Source organism: Patiria miniata, unplaced genomic scaffold, assembly GCF_015706575.1.
Source record: "Patiria miniata isolate m_02_andy unplaced genomic scaffold, ASM1570657v1 HiC_scaffold_18, whole genome shotgun sequence".
Taxonomy (NCBI): Eukaryota; Metazoa; Echinodermata; class Asteroidea; order Valvatida; family Asterinidae; genus Patiria; species Patiria miniata.
The window spans coordinates 1,348,549-1,362,135 of NW_024037056.1; the positions used below are offsets into that span (position 1 = coordinate 1,348,549).

The 13,587-nt window shown below is 46.1% G+C and overlaps 1 protein-coding gene across 1 annotated transcript; it reads right to left on the reverse strand.

The window, feature by feature from the left end:
* Positions 1 to 1,289: 1,289 nt before the first annotated feature.
* LOC119725003 (low-density lipoprotein receptor-related protein 12-like) lies at positions 1,290 to 13,044 on the reverse strand. The gene is made up of 2 exons (XM_038196369.1): positions 12,907 to 13,044; positions 1,290 to 1,663 (listed from the first exon to the last, which is right to left on the reverse strand). The coding sequence occupies exons 1-2, from the start codon at positions 12,983 to 12,985 to the stop codon at positions 1,290 to 1,292; spliced, it is 453 nt and encodes a 150-aa protein (XP_038052297.1). The 5' UTR covers positions 12,986 to 13,044.
* Between the last annotated feature and the right edge of the window lie 543 nt (positions 13,045 to 13,587).

The following is a 13,587-nucleotide window of genomic DNA, read 5'->3' on the forward strand; positions in this document are numbered from 1 at the left end:
AGAATGTACACAAGCCCCAAGAACAAAACATTGTCTTTGGATAACATGGATCCAACGTTATTCTGATGCGGTATCCGGCCTGCGACTAGGCGGTGATGTACTGCACGCTGCTGAACGGAAAGTTGATGTCTGGTTCGTAGCTAGCTCGTAAGTTTGAACATGATTTGAAGAACGAAAGATTGGCCAAGATTCAACATTCCACAAAAGCATGCTTTTTTGAAATAGAAAATGTGTTAAATTTTGAAAGAGAGGGTAACTTAGATTTATCCAGGGTAACATGTTTTACATGTGCTATTTTAAAACGAAAGTGATGATAACAATAATGCGATGCTTGAATAACGCTTAATGTCATCTGTTTCAAAGATGTGGGAGAGAAAAAAATAGCATATGTGGAGCAAGTGTTAGCTTCTTGATAATAGTTTTGCATGCTACATTTGGAATAAATTGAAAAGATCACGCATGCCTGTAAGTTCAACAGAGTTTAAGTCAGTTGCAAAATGCTTCATGAATCCGAAATATATACTCACGGCAGTTAGATTCATCTGATCCATCTGGGCACAGTGTAAAGCCATCACCATCACAGGTGTCGTCACGTGCCAAACAAATCAAGCCAGAGGATCCATCCTGGCATGCAAATTCATCCTGTCCACAAGAACCTGCATGCAGCAAAGAGCAGAATAAATGACAGGTAACGTTCTGCAATCGATTCTCCAAACTTGGCACAGTGAACAGCAACTTATCAAGCAAAATATTGTGCATTTCATTTACGTCACATTTGGCAAACTCGTGTGCGTTGCATAAGTTTGCAATTTGCGCAACAAACTATGACTTTGAAATATGGACAATTAAAAAAAAACTCTATAGGCCTATTAGTTTGTATAGTCTAAATTCATTGGTCACTGCCAACTTGTTAATGTGACGTAAGAAAATTTATGGCTGAAACGTACATGAGTAAGTATTATTTTATCATTGACAGAAATTTGAGTGTGGCCACCTGCTTCTGAAGAAGCCACAATTTTTTTTTCAAAATGGCTAGTAGCATAGCTGATTCAACAACTGCTTTATGACCGATGTCTTAAAAGCAACGATCATCCTTGCCCAAGATGTTTGAATTATTGAAAACATTGAACAGCATACCAATTTTCATGAAATCATTCGCAATTATATATTACGCAAATGTAATTAATTGTGTAAATCTGCGGCGAGCGACATAAGTTACATGTATGCACTCTTTTGTAAAATCAGCTGCACAACAACTTCAGGAGACATTCCATTATCTTTTCAAGTTGCTACTCACCTTCATAGCTTTCTTGAGTGATCTTTACCTCAAATCCGATCTTGGTTACCGAAGAATCGCTGGTAAACTCCATCCATGCCGTGTGGTTATTGGAAATGACGGCTAGACTCGTCAGGGAACTGCTAAAAAGTCCAATAACAGAGTCACCATCGGAGGACTCGTGGCTGTTGCCAATGGTCAACGTGTCCCATTTTCGCTCCGTATTGAACACAGAGAAACGGAAGGCTATCGTGGAGCCTTCATCAACTGTGATGTACCAAATGCACCGGGCATTGGCGGGATAGTTGTTTGGGTAATAAGGCGAAGTCAGTGTTTCTGAAGTCTGTGTTGAGATGCTGAGGGTGATGTTGCTTTTTCCGCACGGAACTGCGGAAGAAAATAAAGCAGTTAATGAAAAATCAGAAAAATAATATATTGCTTGTAAAACCAAACAATAAGTTTCATTTAAGGAATGCCAGTTGTCTTGCTCTAGGGACAAAAAAGAATAAATTAATTGATTAAGAATGTGCACAAGCCTGAAGTATTAAACATTGTCTTTTGATAACATGGATCCATTCAAGTTGATTTTGATGCGGTATCCGGCCTGCGGCTAGGCGGTGATGTAGGCCTACTGCACGCTGCTGAACGGAAAGTTGATATCTGGTTCGTAGCTACATGTACCTCATAAGTTTGAACATAACTGGAAGAACGAAAGATTGACCATTGGTCACATTGCATGATGGTGGAGATTTCACCGCAGTGGTCAGTCAGTTGCTAAGTGATTCATGAATCCGAATTATGCATATACCGCAATTAGATTCATCCGAGTCCGGGCACAGTGCTTCGACGTTTCCCCGACTTTCTTCGTGCACTGTTGCCAAACATCTTTGTTTGTAACCTTCAAACTCAATCAGTTAAATACTTTCTGTCTTTCTCCTAGAATGCTGTTGCCCCGAAAATTATTCGCCGAAGGCTGCCTCGCAAAGCCACGCAACCGCCCTGTCGTCTGCAAGGTGAGGTGCCGAGAGGCCGCCTTGGAATCGCTGAAGAAGGCAATTTTCCAGATATTTTCTATCGTTTCCACAGTACTGCAGGTACTAAGAGGGGACACTGATGCTCCACTTATGGAAGGTAGACATGCAGGGTCCAGCGCCAGAGCGGAACGGGTTAACTTTGGTCCAAGAGTTACTTGAGAGGTGCATGTCAGGAGTTGAACAGTAGGCTCGGCGATCAGTATACTGTATCGATCCTTACATGGGAGTCCGTTGTTCTGGTTTCTTTATGAGCTGGTTTTTATCGCCAATGTGCACCCCGAATCGCCTGTTTGCATGGAGGACTTCGATTATCTGACATGTCCAGGGAGACAGCAAGTGAGACGGACATTTTGGTGCGCAGGCCCATTGTGCCACATATCGTATGTTGCGGTGAGGTCTAAAAAGAACGCACCGATTTTCAGATTTGGTTGGTAGTCGCTCTCTATAATTATATGTAGTAAATGCCAGCACCTAATCTGCTGTGCTGTGGCCGCTCCTGAATCCTGCTCGATCAGGGGAGAAAAAAACACCGACAAGAATTAGTGGAGCGATGTGGTTGAGGATCACTGTTTCAAGGAGCTTGTAGCAGATGGAGAGGAGCTAGATCAGTCTGTATTAACTGGCTGCTAGCTTCGGGTCTTTCCCAGCTTTGGGTACGGCAATGACAGCTGTTCTCCACGTGTTGGGGATCTATTTGTCATAGATCACCCGGGTGAGGGATTTGCTTAGCAAGTTGATGGCTTGGTGTCCCAAGTTCTTGATGAATTCTGGGTAGGCCCTATTATACATCTGGTCGTACCCTGCGGCCTTACCTGTTTCCAAATTCCTAACTGCGCTAGTGACTTCGAGTGGTGTGAAGGATGAGGTAGACTAGGTCATACGAGTTTAAGCTGTTTTCATGCTTGATGAACCTGTTTCTTGATTTCTTTCTTTCTTGTGTGGACGCTGGGTCTGCTGGAGGTTGGGATTGGCTGTTGTCCCACACCGAGTTAGCATAAGAGTTTACAGCTATTGCGGTTGTATAAGAGTTTACAGCTTTTGCGGCTGTATAATGTGTGAAGTCTACACTGCTTGTTGTTTCTTCCCATGCCCGGCGACTATACGTCTGGCATCATTGAGGGCCGGAATGAGTTATCGGAGATCTCAGCGTTTTCGGTACCTACGTACTGTACTCCGTCAGATGTTGTCAGCATTCTTCATCATATTGAGGCAAGGTGTATAGATCGCGGTCTGAAGCCATGGGGAATATGACGTTTCGCAGCTTTTGAGATAGCCCGGGGGAAGCGGTCATAGGCTTTGTTGATTGGAATGTTCTGGGGGATGCAGAAAATGCTTCACTCCAGGTCACTGGTGAAGCTTGTCCAGTTGGCTTTTCGGACGTTCCATCTTGGTTTCTGGACGGATTTGATGATGGGCAGTCAGATTCCGATGTCGATTGCGCACACGTACGATGGGTCTGTGTTGGACGCGTGGAAACCCAAGAAGGGCATTTGGCTGGAAGCTTAGAGCCATCCTTCCTTCGATGAGACCCAACAGAGGTCTGGAGAGTGATGCGTTACCCAGCGAACCGATCTGATAGACTCGTGTTCGCCATTCCTGTCGTTGCTATTGTAGCGTGATGGGGTGGGCCGACACCAGTCTATTCCCCTTATTTGGTAGTGTTTACTTGTAATTTCTTGGCAAGGAAGTCAGGTCGTGTCAGCGGACAATGTCTCGTGGTTTTGGCGGGAGTGGCCGCCAATCGGAGCGCGCTCGCTGTTGCTGGGCGGGGCGAGGCAGGCCGTGACCGCACTTGCGATCTGTGTTTCCCGTACCCGCGTATGCGTGATTGGTGTTACCGGGCAGAGGTGAAGGGTTGGCGGCCAATCACGGCGTGATTGGGCGTGGCGTGCCGTGGTACTTGAGCGCATGGTCGGCCGGGCGTGAGTCAGTTGCGTGAGTCGGTGGCGTAAGTTGTTCCTCACTTCTGTGTATGGAGCGGGTTCAGTAGTAGTGTACGAGTGAAATTGCAATTGTCCGTGACGAAGCTAGCGTTTGCTTTGGCGAGGCCGTGTGTGGTGCAGTGTACCGGTGTTGACGCTGTTTCGGCCTGACTTCTCGTACCCTGGTTGAGCGATTGTACGGAGCGCAGAGCCCCGTGGTGTGACCCAGTTAGCCTGGTAGGACCGAATTGCTTTATCATGTAATTCCGTGCATTTTTGTACAATTGTTGCAGTTGAGTGTTTGACTTACAGAGTAGGGTGACTAAGTACAGGCATAATGATTGTTGTCGTGGGTTCACAGAGACGTGCGATAACATAGAGGGTCGACCCAGAGGTTGACATAGAGGCCTGGGAGGAATAGTCACAGGTAGTCAATAACTGTACTCGGTCAAGTTTATTGTCACACGGGTTTTGTCGTGTACTGATCAGCTAAGGCGCTCAAACTTATAACAATCCAACGATAATAACCTTATAAATCAAAGAGTTCCCAATTAAGTCAGAATTGTCCGTAAATAAATTAGCCAATCATTTCCTTTCCACAAAGAGAATTGTGTATTCCTGCGTCCAATATTTCTGCAGTTTCTTCGTCTGTTTGTTCATTTCTGTACTAGAGTAACAGGGCCTGGTAATCAGTATCCAACTGGGCGGTAGATTTCCACCAAAACGAGCTTGCATCCCTGGGCCTAGAGGCTGCTCGAAAACTTCCCTAGGTTCGAGGCAGAAAACATAGTTTGGGGTTAACGGAACTTTCACCTCAGTCGGTGATTGCCTTCCCTGACCTCTGGTTTAAATTGACCTCGGGAGATTCCGCCACAAATGGTGTCAGAAGTGGGATAGTTGGTGCTGATTAAAGAGTTGGCCAGTAGAAACAAATTGCGTCTTGTTCTAGAAATCAAGCAGGATTTTGAGTACAGTGATTTCTGTGGTTGAAGAGTAATCATAGAAAGAGACAAACATGAGTCAAGAGAATACTTCGAGTATTGAGAGTGAACTGCAGAAGCTGAGATTAGATGCTCAATTTTTGCAATGGGAGAAAGAGTTGATGGCTAAGAAATTAGAAGCCATGAGAGCCAATTATGAGGAACCTTCCCCGGTGGGAAGTATAGACAAAAAGAGCCAAGAACAGGGGCCAGTGCGGATCGATTCGGAAATCGAGTTCCAGATGCCAAGAGAGAGTTCTGGTTATTTTTCCCAGGGAAAAGTTGATGGCTAAGAGAATGCTCGATGGAAAGCCTCCGAGGTTGGCTAGAGTGTTAGATACCGGGGTGGAACAGAGGATCCACGAATTGGAGAACGGAATGAAAAGTTTGGCTGGACTGTTAACGGAGTTAACGAAACAAATCCAAGAAAAGAGTGACCTAGTGGGGAAACCTGCTGACCAGAAGTCACAAAAGAGTGAGCAAAGTGTTAGGAAATGCTTCAATTGTGGGGAGCGAGGTCACTTTGCGCGAGAGTGCAAGAAACCAAAGAAGAGTAGTCCAAAGCATGATGGCTGGAAGTGTTTCAATTGCGGAGAGCACGGCCACATTGCCAGAGACTGTAACAGACCCTCAGGGGGAGAGCCTGGGGCAGGAAAAGTCGAGCCAGCTGCTCGAGGGGCCCGTAGGCACCTCGGAAGTGCTAGAGGGGCAAAGAGACGATGGAGAGATTGCAAGGGGGCCATAGGAGAGAAGCGGCGAAAGTATGAGGAGGGAAAGGTAATTACGTTACCGAACCCAAAGAGTGATGCCCGCTTTGGTTTGTTTGTAGAGGGTGTAGTGAGAAAAACCAAGTGCCAATTTTTGGTTGACACTGGTGCCACAGATACATTAATTAGTAGTACAGTGTATTATGAGATACCCAAGGAACAGAGACCAGTCTTAGAGTCAGACAATGTGAAAGTGAGACAGGTGGATGGAAGTTCCCTGTCGGTGTTAGGAGTCGCCTGGGTCGAAGTTCAAGTTGGACGAACAACGCACCCAGTCAGGGCGATTTTTACAGAGATGAAGTATCCCGGAATTCTGGGCATGGATTTCTTGTTGCCCACAGGGGGTAACTTGGATTTCCACACCAAAGAGTGGAGAAAAAAATGGCGAGAGAATTAAATGCACTAGTAGTGCTGGAGAGCCATTTGTTGGGAGAGTGGTAATTGCTGAAGCAACTGTGATTCCATCTGGTTCTGAGGCAGTAGTGCCTGGCACTATTGCTCACAGAGGAAAAGAGTGGGCTGGCCCAGCCATAGTGGAACCGCTAGAGGGGGGCGGAGATTTAGCCCAGAAAGGCTTGGTGTTGGCCAGGTCACTAGTGGAGTCAGGGAACCAAATTGTTCCGTTGCGGCTGTTCAACCCAGGAAAAGAGAAAAGAGTGGCGCGAAAAGGGACCACTGTGGGATTAATTTCCACCGTGGACCCTGAGACAATAAGAGGTGAGGCACATGAGTCAGAAGAGGCAAAGGAGGGCTTGCCCCCATATTTGCAAGACTTGTATGCAAGGAGTAGAAACCATGTAGAGATCAACTATCATGGTCAAGTTAAGGAGTGCTTGATAGAGTTTCAGGATGTTTTCTCCAGCAGTGAGCAGGATATTGGTGCAACTGATGCCGTGAGGCATCACATTGATACTGGAGAAGCGAGACCAATAAAAGAGAGACCGAGACGACACCCCGACTGTGTCCAGAGAGAGATACAGAGACAGGTCATTGACCTGGAGAAAAGAGGTGTGATAGAACCCTCGGATAGTCCGTGGGCAGCAAATGTAGTGTTGGTAAACAAGAAAGATGGTACCAGGCGTTTCTGTATCGATTACAGAAAGTTAAACGCGGTAACTATCAAAGACGCGTATCCGGTACCTCGCATTGACGAGACTCTCGATGCGTTAGGAGGTGCCAAGTGGTTTTCAATACTTGATCTGGCCTCTGGATATTGGCAGGTCGCCTTGGATGACGACGCCAGCCAGAGGTCATCATTTGTTGTTAGAAATGGTTTGTACAGATGGAAATGTATGCCATTTGGGCTCTGTAATGCCCCGGCTACATTTGAAGACTAATGGAGAAGGTGATGGCAGGACTCCAATGGGAAATCCTGTTGATCTACCTGGATGACATTATTGTCTATAGTAGAACAGTCACAGAGATGATAGATAGGCTCAGGCTTGTGTTCAATAGATTGAGAAATGCAGGACTGAAGTTAAAGCCAAGCCAATGCCATTTGTTTGAAGAGTCAGTGGCCTATTTAGGGCACATAGTGTCATCCGAAGGCGTGGCCACGGATCCAAAGAAAGTTGAGGCGGTAGCCAAGTGGCCTGTTCCCAAGAGCGTGAAGGATGTAAGGAGCTTTCTTGGCCTTGCATCCTATTACAGAAAGTTCATTCAAGGTTTTGCAGAGATAGCCAGTCCTTTGCATGCCTTGACAGAGAAGTCAAGGGAGTTTGAGTGGAGCGAATCATGCCAAAGTGCGTTTGATGACCTCAAGAGTAGACTTCAAAGAGCCCCCATTTTGTCCTACCCCATTCCAGAGGGAGACTTCATCCTCGATACTGACGCAAGTGGCGACGGTATCGGAGCGGTGTTGTCCCAAATACAAGAGGGAGAAGAGAAAGTGTTGGCGTATGCCAGCCGTAAGTTAACCAGACCAGAGCGAAACTACTGCGTCACAAGCAGGGAGTTATTGGCAGTAGTGGTGTACTTAAAGAACTTCAAACAGTTCTTGTACGGTAGGAAAGTCACTGTCAGAACCGACCATAGTGCGTTGAGATGGATCCTTAATTTTAAGAATCCGGAAGGACAGATGGCGAGATGGCTTGAGGTGATTTCAGAGTATGACATAGAAGTACAGCATAGAGCTGGAAAGAAACACGGCAACGCGGACGGGTTGTCTAGGCAACCCTGTAGACAATGTGGCCGAGAGGAAGTGACGTCACAAGAGGACAAGACATTGGTTAGAGGCATAGAGGCCAAACCAAGTGTCCCACTAGAGGCTGTAAGGAAAGCCCAGTTAGAAGATGAGACGATACGTTGGGCCTTAGAGGCCAAGGGAGAGAGCAAAGATCGTCCGGAGTGGGTAGAGATTTCCCACTTGACGGCGGCCCATAAGACGTATTGGTCCTACTGGGACCAGTTGAGTGTGAGAGAGAAGGTGTTGCATAAAAGGTGGGAGTCTGATGACGGTAGAGTCGTGATATGGTTACTAGTGTTGCCACAGAGTTTGAGGAAAGAAACCCTGAGGGAGGTGCACGGTGGACTGCTTAGTGGTCATTTGGGCATAAAGAAAACCCTTGCCAAAGTAAAGAGAAGATATTTTTGGCCAGGTATGTCCGCAGATGTTCGCTCCTTCATAAGGGGTTGTGACCTCTGTGCAAGAAGAAAGTCCCCTGCGAAGAAAGGGATTGCACCCTTGCAACAATATAGAGTGGGAGTGCCCGTAGAGAGAGTGGCCATAGATTTGCTTGGGCCACTGCCCAAAACAGAGAGTGGGAACCAGTGGATTCTCGTAGTGGGTGATTACTGTACAAAATTGATGGAGGCCTATCCATTGCCTGACGCAACGGCGTGTACAGTAGCACTCAAACTGGTGCAAGAGTTCGTGTGTAGATTTGGAGTACCACAAGAACTCCATTCTGATCAGGGCACCAATTTTGAGTCAGAAGTCTTCACAGAAATGTGCAAGGTCTTAGGAATTGCAAAGACAAGAACGACAGCATACAATCCTAAATCGGATGGTATGGTCAAACGGTTTAACAAGACACTAGTAAACATGGTGGCTGTGCTGATTGACCCACAGAAGAGGCATAGAGACTGGGATAGATTCCTCCCTTATGCAACCTTTGCGTATAGATGCACCCCACAAGACTCCACAGGGGAGTCCCCCAATATAATGATGTTGGGGCGAGAAGTCAGTATACCAGTTGACCTGGTCACCGGTAGTCCAGAGACAGGGTTTGACACTCGGACAGACTTTGCAGAAGAGTTGCGAAGAAATTTGCAGAGTGCACATCAGAGGGCTAGAGACTGTCTAGGGAAAAACTCCCAAAGACAGAAGAGAAACTATGACAGAAGAGCCACCCATAAAGGGTTGAAAGAAGGAGAGTTTGCCTGGCTACACAACCCGGCTAAGAAGAAACAGTTGTCCCCTAAATTGCAGTTGAGATGGGAGGGACCGTGGCTGATAGTTAGGAGATTGTCAGATGTGACCTTCCGAATACAGATACGGAAAGGGGGAAAAATGAAAGTGGTGCATTCTGACAGACTGAAGCCATACCAGGGTGAGAAACTGGTACCCTGGAGTCACTCTCCAAAAGCATGTGAAGAAGCTCCTCAGATTGATAGAGCAGGAGAAAACCCTCGAGTCGAAGTGACAGAAGAGACTCCTCATGTTGAGGAAACAGAGAAAACAGAGCAAATAGAGCAAGAAGAACCGGAAATAGAAGCTCCGGTAGAAAATGGGGATGTTCAGATAGAGGTTGACCCCATCAGAGTGCCAGAGAGGACCAGTATGTCTCGGAGGAACCCTCTATCCGTATGCCTGTAAGATACGGATAGAGTGGCAGACTTTGATAAAGATGTGGATGTGGTAGTAACAGTTTTGTTTTTGTTTTTGTTCTTGGTTACAGAGCCAAGATGTCAAGCAGAAAGAGGAAGGCCAAGGAATTCAAGTGCCGAGAGTGTAGGGAGGTATTCTCACAGGGAGACTCCCTATGGGACCACATCAGAGGGGCACATGGGCCGATTGAGTACCTCCATTGCCTACGGTGTAGATACAGAGCTACAGCCAAGCACACGCTCCAGAGGCACTTCGAGAAATTCCACGGTGAGCACCGGGACGAGGCGGCAGCCATAAAGCCTCAGCTGGAAAGGCCAGCTGAAGATCTCCAACTTCTCAGAGTTGAAGCCAGAGGCGGAGAAGGGTCCGAAGAGGACCGAGCACAGATAACAGACGAGGAAGTGGCGGTGCTGTCACTGTCCCCCTGCCCCATTTCTGCCTTGTTGGCAATACCAGAGCCACAGGAAACTTCAGCTCCAGTCAGAATAGCCCCACCTCTCGGAGGGAAACCTCGAGGCATGTTGGCCATGCAACCGCCAGCACCCCCCTCTCCGACCTCCACACACTCATCTATGCCACCCCTAGAAGAGATGACCCCCTCCCCCTCCCGAAGTGGTCGTGACTCACCTCCGTTGAAGATGAGGAGACTCGTCACAATCCGAGTGAGGACGACCACCGAAGTGATCTACCGCAACAGGGTCGCTAAGAGAAACGACGAGGTCGCCGAGCATCTGCACGAGACAGAGCTGGACGCTGCACTGGAAGATCCTCAGGAGGACGGGACCCAACTAGCAAGTCCTTAGGGCCAGTTAAAGTTTATTTAGTGTTAGTAGTTGTTTTTAGTTTTAACAGTTGAAAGAAGTTTTGTTGGTGCTATTTAGTGTGTAAAAGAGAAGTTATTTTATCTTTAAAGTTTTAAAATCAGTGATTATTGCCTTCATCTTGTTTGAAAAGAAATCCGTCCATTGGTTAAAATGATTCCCAGTTAATTTTGGATACTATTCGAGTTTAAGTGTGATTTTCCATCTGTCTTATCCCTAAAATTATCTGCATAAATTGTAATCTGTTGATACAAAACATTTCCTTGTATAAAAAGGAAAACAATCAGGAAAAGTACTTTTATCTTTGCCGAGGATTCATGATTTCTAAATAAATTGTGTGGTTCAAATTCATTGTAAGGAAAACTTTACCATGTATAAGCTAAGTTTTGTATAAAGAAAAACAAAGACTTAGTTTTGTGTAAAGAAAAACATAACAATAATTCTGTGTAAAGGAAAACCTAAGCTTCATTCTGTGCCAAAGAAACACATAGTTTGGTTTTTGTGTAACTGAAAAACATCAATTTACTTTTGTATAAAGGAACACATAAGTTTAGTTTTGTATAAAGAGAAATCATAAGTTTAGTTTTCTATAACGAAAAACATAAGAGTGAATTTTACGTGAAGTTTAAAAAGCTTGTGCATATTTAATTAGCTAGACTGGTGCCGGTCACCCATCTCGTGGCTGGGTTCAAGCTGGTTTGGACTGGGACAGTCCAAGCTTTGCTCGGGTCTGTGTGGCGTGATGGGGTGGGCCGACACCAGTCTATTCCCTTTATTTGGTAGTGTTTACTTGTAATTTCTTGGCAAGGAAGTCAGGTCGTGTCAGCGGACAATGTCTCGTGGTTTTGGCGGGAGTGGCCGCCAATCGGAGCGCGCTCGCTGTTGCTGGGCGGGGCGAGGCAGGCCGTGACCGCACTTGCGATCTGTGTTTCCCGTACCCGCGTATGCGTGATTGGTGTTACCGGGCAGAGGTGAAGGGTTGGCGGCCAATCACGGCGTGATTGGGCGTGGCCCCGCTACCCTTGCCGTGGTACTTGAGCGCATGGTCGGCCGGGCGTGAGTCAGTTGCGTGAGTCGGTGGCGTAAGTTGTTCCTCAGTTCTGTGTATGGAGCGGGTTCAGTAGTAGTGTACGAGTGAAATTGCAATTGTCCGTAACGAAGCTAGCGTTTGCTTTGGCGAGGCCGTGTGTGGTGCAGTGTACCGGTGTTGACGCTGTTTCGGCCCGACTTCTCGTACCCTGGTTGAGCGATTGTACGGAGCGCAGAGCCCCGTGGTGTGACCCAGTTAGCCTGGTAGGACCGAATTGCTTTATCGTGTAATTCCGTGCATTTTTGTACAATTGTTGCAGTTGAGTGTTTGACTTACAGAGTAGGGTGACTAAGTACAGGCATAAGGATTGTTGTCGTGGGTTCACAGAGACGTGCGATAACATAGAGGGTCGACCCAGAGGTTGACATAGAGGCCTGGGAGGAATAGTCACAGGTAGTCAATAACTGTACTCGGTCAAGTTTATTGTCACACGGGTTTTGTCGTGTACTGATCAGCTAAGGCGCTCAAACTTATAACAATCCAACGATAATAACCTTATAAATCAAAGAGTTCCCAATTAAGTCAGAATTGTCCGTAAATAAATTAGCCAATCATTTCCTTTCCACAAAGAGAATTGTGTATTCCTGCGTCCAATAATTCTGCAGTTTCTTCGTCTGTTTGTTCATTTCTGTACTAGAGTAACAGGGCCTGGTAATCAGTATCCAACTGGGCGGTAGATTTCCACCAAAACGAGCTTGCATCCCTGGGCCTAGAGGCTGCTCGAAAACTTCCCTAGGTTCGAGGCAGAAAACATAGTTTGGGGTTAGCGGAACTTTCACCTCAGTCGGTGATTGCCTTCCCTGACCTCTGGTTTAAATTGACCTCGGGAGATTCCGCCACACTATTGTATCACCAGATGGTGTGGTGGCTATTGAAGTCGCCCACATAAATGGCTGGGTAAGGTAACATATGTAACGGTAGCGTTGGTCCAAGCTGTAGGAGGCTTGTAGACATTCGTGATCGAGTAGTCTCCAACCGAGATAACATCGTAGATGTTGGACTATCTACAAACGATGCATCAGTGACGATGGAGCGGACAAAAGTGGCGCGGCAATATTTTTCGTGGCCTGAGGCTGCAATTAATGAGATCAAAGTTGGTGATAGTGAGCCTTGATCGTGGGTCTTCGGTAAATATTCTACTAAAGGAAGAAAAACGACGTTGACGAATTAAATCAACGTGAACTTACCATCGCACAATGCACCATTCGCCAGGATGATCAGAAAGAAAATGCGCCATTCTTGATGATGTCTCCTCCTGGTCTGCATTGTTGAACGAGGCACTAACTACTATACTGCCTTATGCTTTACTTGTAAAAAAAAAATAGACGGAACAGTCGGGCGACACCTACTGGAGAAATAACAAAAAAAACTACAATATCTGAAGAATCGGTCACAAATTTAAAGGATTATTAATTTTGCTCTTTTTGCACTTTTTTGCCTTTACTGCCATACGTTTCAAGTGGGCCCGGTTTTCCCGGTTTTACAGTCCAGTAAGAATTGACGAGGACCCTGACATTTCGTTAACAGGCATATTCTATTGGCAATGTGTTAATTGGCACTCCATCTTTCTCGCAAACATTCAACCACAATCAACCTTCGGGAAATATGTTAACTAATTAAAAAAAAAAAAGCGCATGAACATATACTGAAAGGCACGTATTTCCGACACCTGAGCGAAATCCTACTCTTTGTCTGGGCAAGGATCCTTGCTTCTTTTCAATTCAAAAAAATATAAAATAGTAAATTTAAGAGCGTCATTGTTGTCATCGATACTGTTGTAATCTTCGTCATTAAAATACCGAGTGGTTACTCCCCTCAAAACTGTTCCAAATTTCAAGAAGAGATTGCCCTAATAGATACCAAAAAGT